At 41.6% G+C, this 1,487-nt stretch overlaps 1 protein-coding gene across 1 annotated transcript; it reads left to right on the top strand.

Annotated features, from left to right (window-relative positions):
* The first annotated feature begins 8 nt into the window (after positions 1-8).
* LOC116380829 (fucolectin-4-like) lies at positions 9-1,296 on the top strand. The gene is made up of 2 exons (XM_031842667.1): positions 9-810; positions 1,198-1,296. The coding sequence occupies exons 1-2, from the start codon at positions 494-496 to the stop codon at positions 1,244-1,246; spliced, it is 366 nt and encodes a 121-aa protein (XP_031698527.1). The 5' UTR covers positions 9-493; the 3' UTR covers positions 1,247-1,296.
* Positions 1,297-1,487: the final 191 nt, after the last annotated feature.

Genomic DNA, 1,487 nt, shown 5'->3' with positions numbered 1-1,487 from the left:
GTGTTTGGAAGCTTTTTTCTTCTTCATTGAATCATCCGACTGTTGGGGACTCCAGGTAACACTTTTCATTTCTTTGTTGCATCAGATCATCTTCCTGCATCAGTTTCAGAGTATCTTTAGCATGTCGATATGTACCTCTGGAGCACATGGAAGCAAATAATAGTTGTAATGGTTTTAACCATAATTGTGAAATGTAACTGAATACTTATACTGTGTATATGCACTCTCCTTTGTACTACATCTGCTGAACAGCAGTTTCCCTCTGGATAAAGTTCTATTTGATTTTATTGTTGAAATCTAACACATTCACAATTATTGTTGTAATCACTCCTCCAGAATTCCAATAGGACACATATTACACAAGTAATAATGAATAATAAGAGTATATAATGTTGAAACACATGGTCTGTATCACACTAAGACATGGAGTAATACGTTGCTGGACACAGATTTATGCTTAACAATTCACAAACGATCTTCCTTTTTATCTCTTATGTGTTTTTCAACCGTCTCTCTCCCAGAGAACGTGGCCTTGCGTGGAAAGGCGACCCAGTCAGACCATTATGACCACGTGCGTGAGGCTCATGCTTTCAATGCTATTGATGGAAACCGTGATACTAATTTCCATTTGGGATCATGCACCCACACTGATGAAGAGACCAACCCCTGGTGGAGAGTGGACCTGCTGGACTCCTACATCGTCACCTCCGTCATCATCACCAACAGAGGAGACTGCTGTGAGGAGAGGCTCAACGGGGCAAAGATTCACATCGGCAACTCTTTAGAGAACAACGGTGCCGCAAACCCAGTGTAAGAAAATATATCCCGTGATCAATACAGAGTTAGCTGCAAGCTGCAGGCTCAGCAGTCGCTATGTGGAGGCGATAGATATGTGGCAGCTTTAAATCTTATTTCCACAAATATATATAAACATTTTTCTTTTTTTATTGTCTTTTGAAAAAAACAAGTATTATTGTTACGTGACGAAAATAAAAAATTTCAAGAATCAAAAAACAATTAAAGCTGCAAGCAGCATTGATCGGGCCCTCGCAACTTCACGCACGTCGAGTGTACTGGCAGGACTCTTAGTTATACTTAAGTGAATAACTTAATCACATTTTCTTGATGAGTCCTTGGAGATATTGCAAAGAAGCCCAGATAACACTTTTCATATTTGTAAGTGTGTTTGTTTTGCAGGAGAGAACCTGGCCCTCAGAGGAGACGCCTCACAGTCGTCAGTGTTTAATTTTGGCGATGCATATGCAGCCATAGATGGGAATCCTAACAGCAAGTTGTCGGCTGGCTCCTGCAGTTCCACAAAGAACGACATCAACCCCTGGTGGCGACTGGATCTGCACAAAACCCACAAACCGAGTGGAAGACTCGGACCGACTCAATGGAGCCGAGATCCACATTGGAGATTCCCTCAACAACTTCGGCAACAAGAACCCCAGGTAGTTTACAACCTGTTCATTTAAAATCCATGG

This window comes from Anarrhichthys ocellatus, unplaced genomic scaffold, assembly GCF_004355925.1.
Source record: "Anarrhichthys ocellatus isolate YVR2014 unplaced genomic scaffold, GSC_Weel_1.0 scaffold9079, whole genome shotgun sequence".
In the NCBI taxonomy this organism is placed as follows: domain Eukaryota; kingdom Metazoa; phylum Chordata; class Actinopteri; order Perciformes; family Anarhichadidae; genus Anarrhichthys; species Anarrhichthys ocellatus.
This window is presented reverse-complemented; position numbering and strand designations above follow the sequence as displayed.

Excerpts from the sequence above, each read along its gene's own strand:
- LOC116380829 (XM_031842667.1), top strand. The coding sequence starts at position 494 with ATGTGTTTTTCAACCGTCTCTCTCCCAGAGAACGTGGCCTTGCGTGGA. Across the intron at positions 811-1,197 it reads AACGGTGCCGCAAACCCAGT|GAGAGAACCTGGCCCTCAGA; the intron begins GTAAGAAAATAT and ends TTTGTTTTGCAG.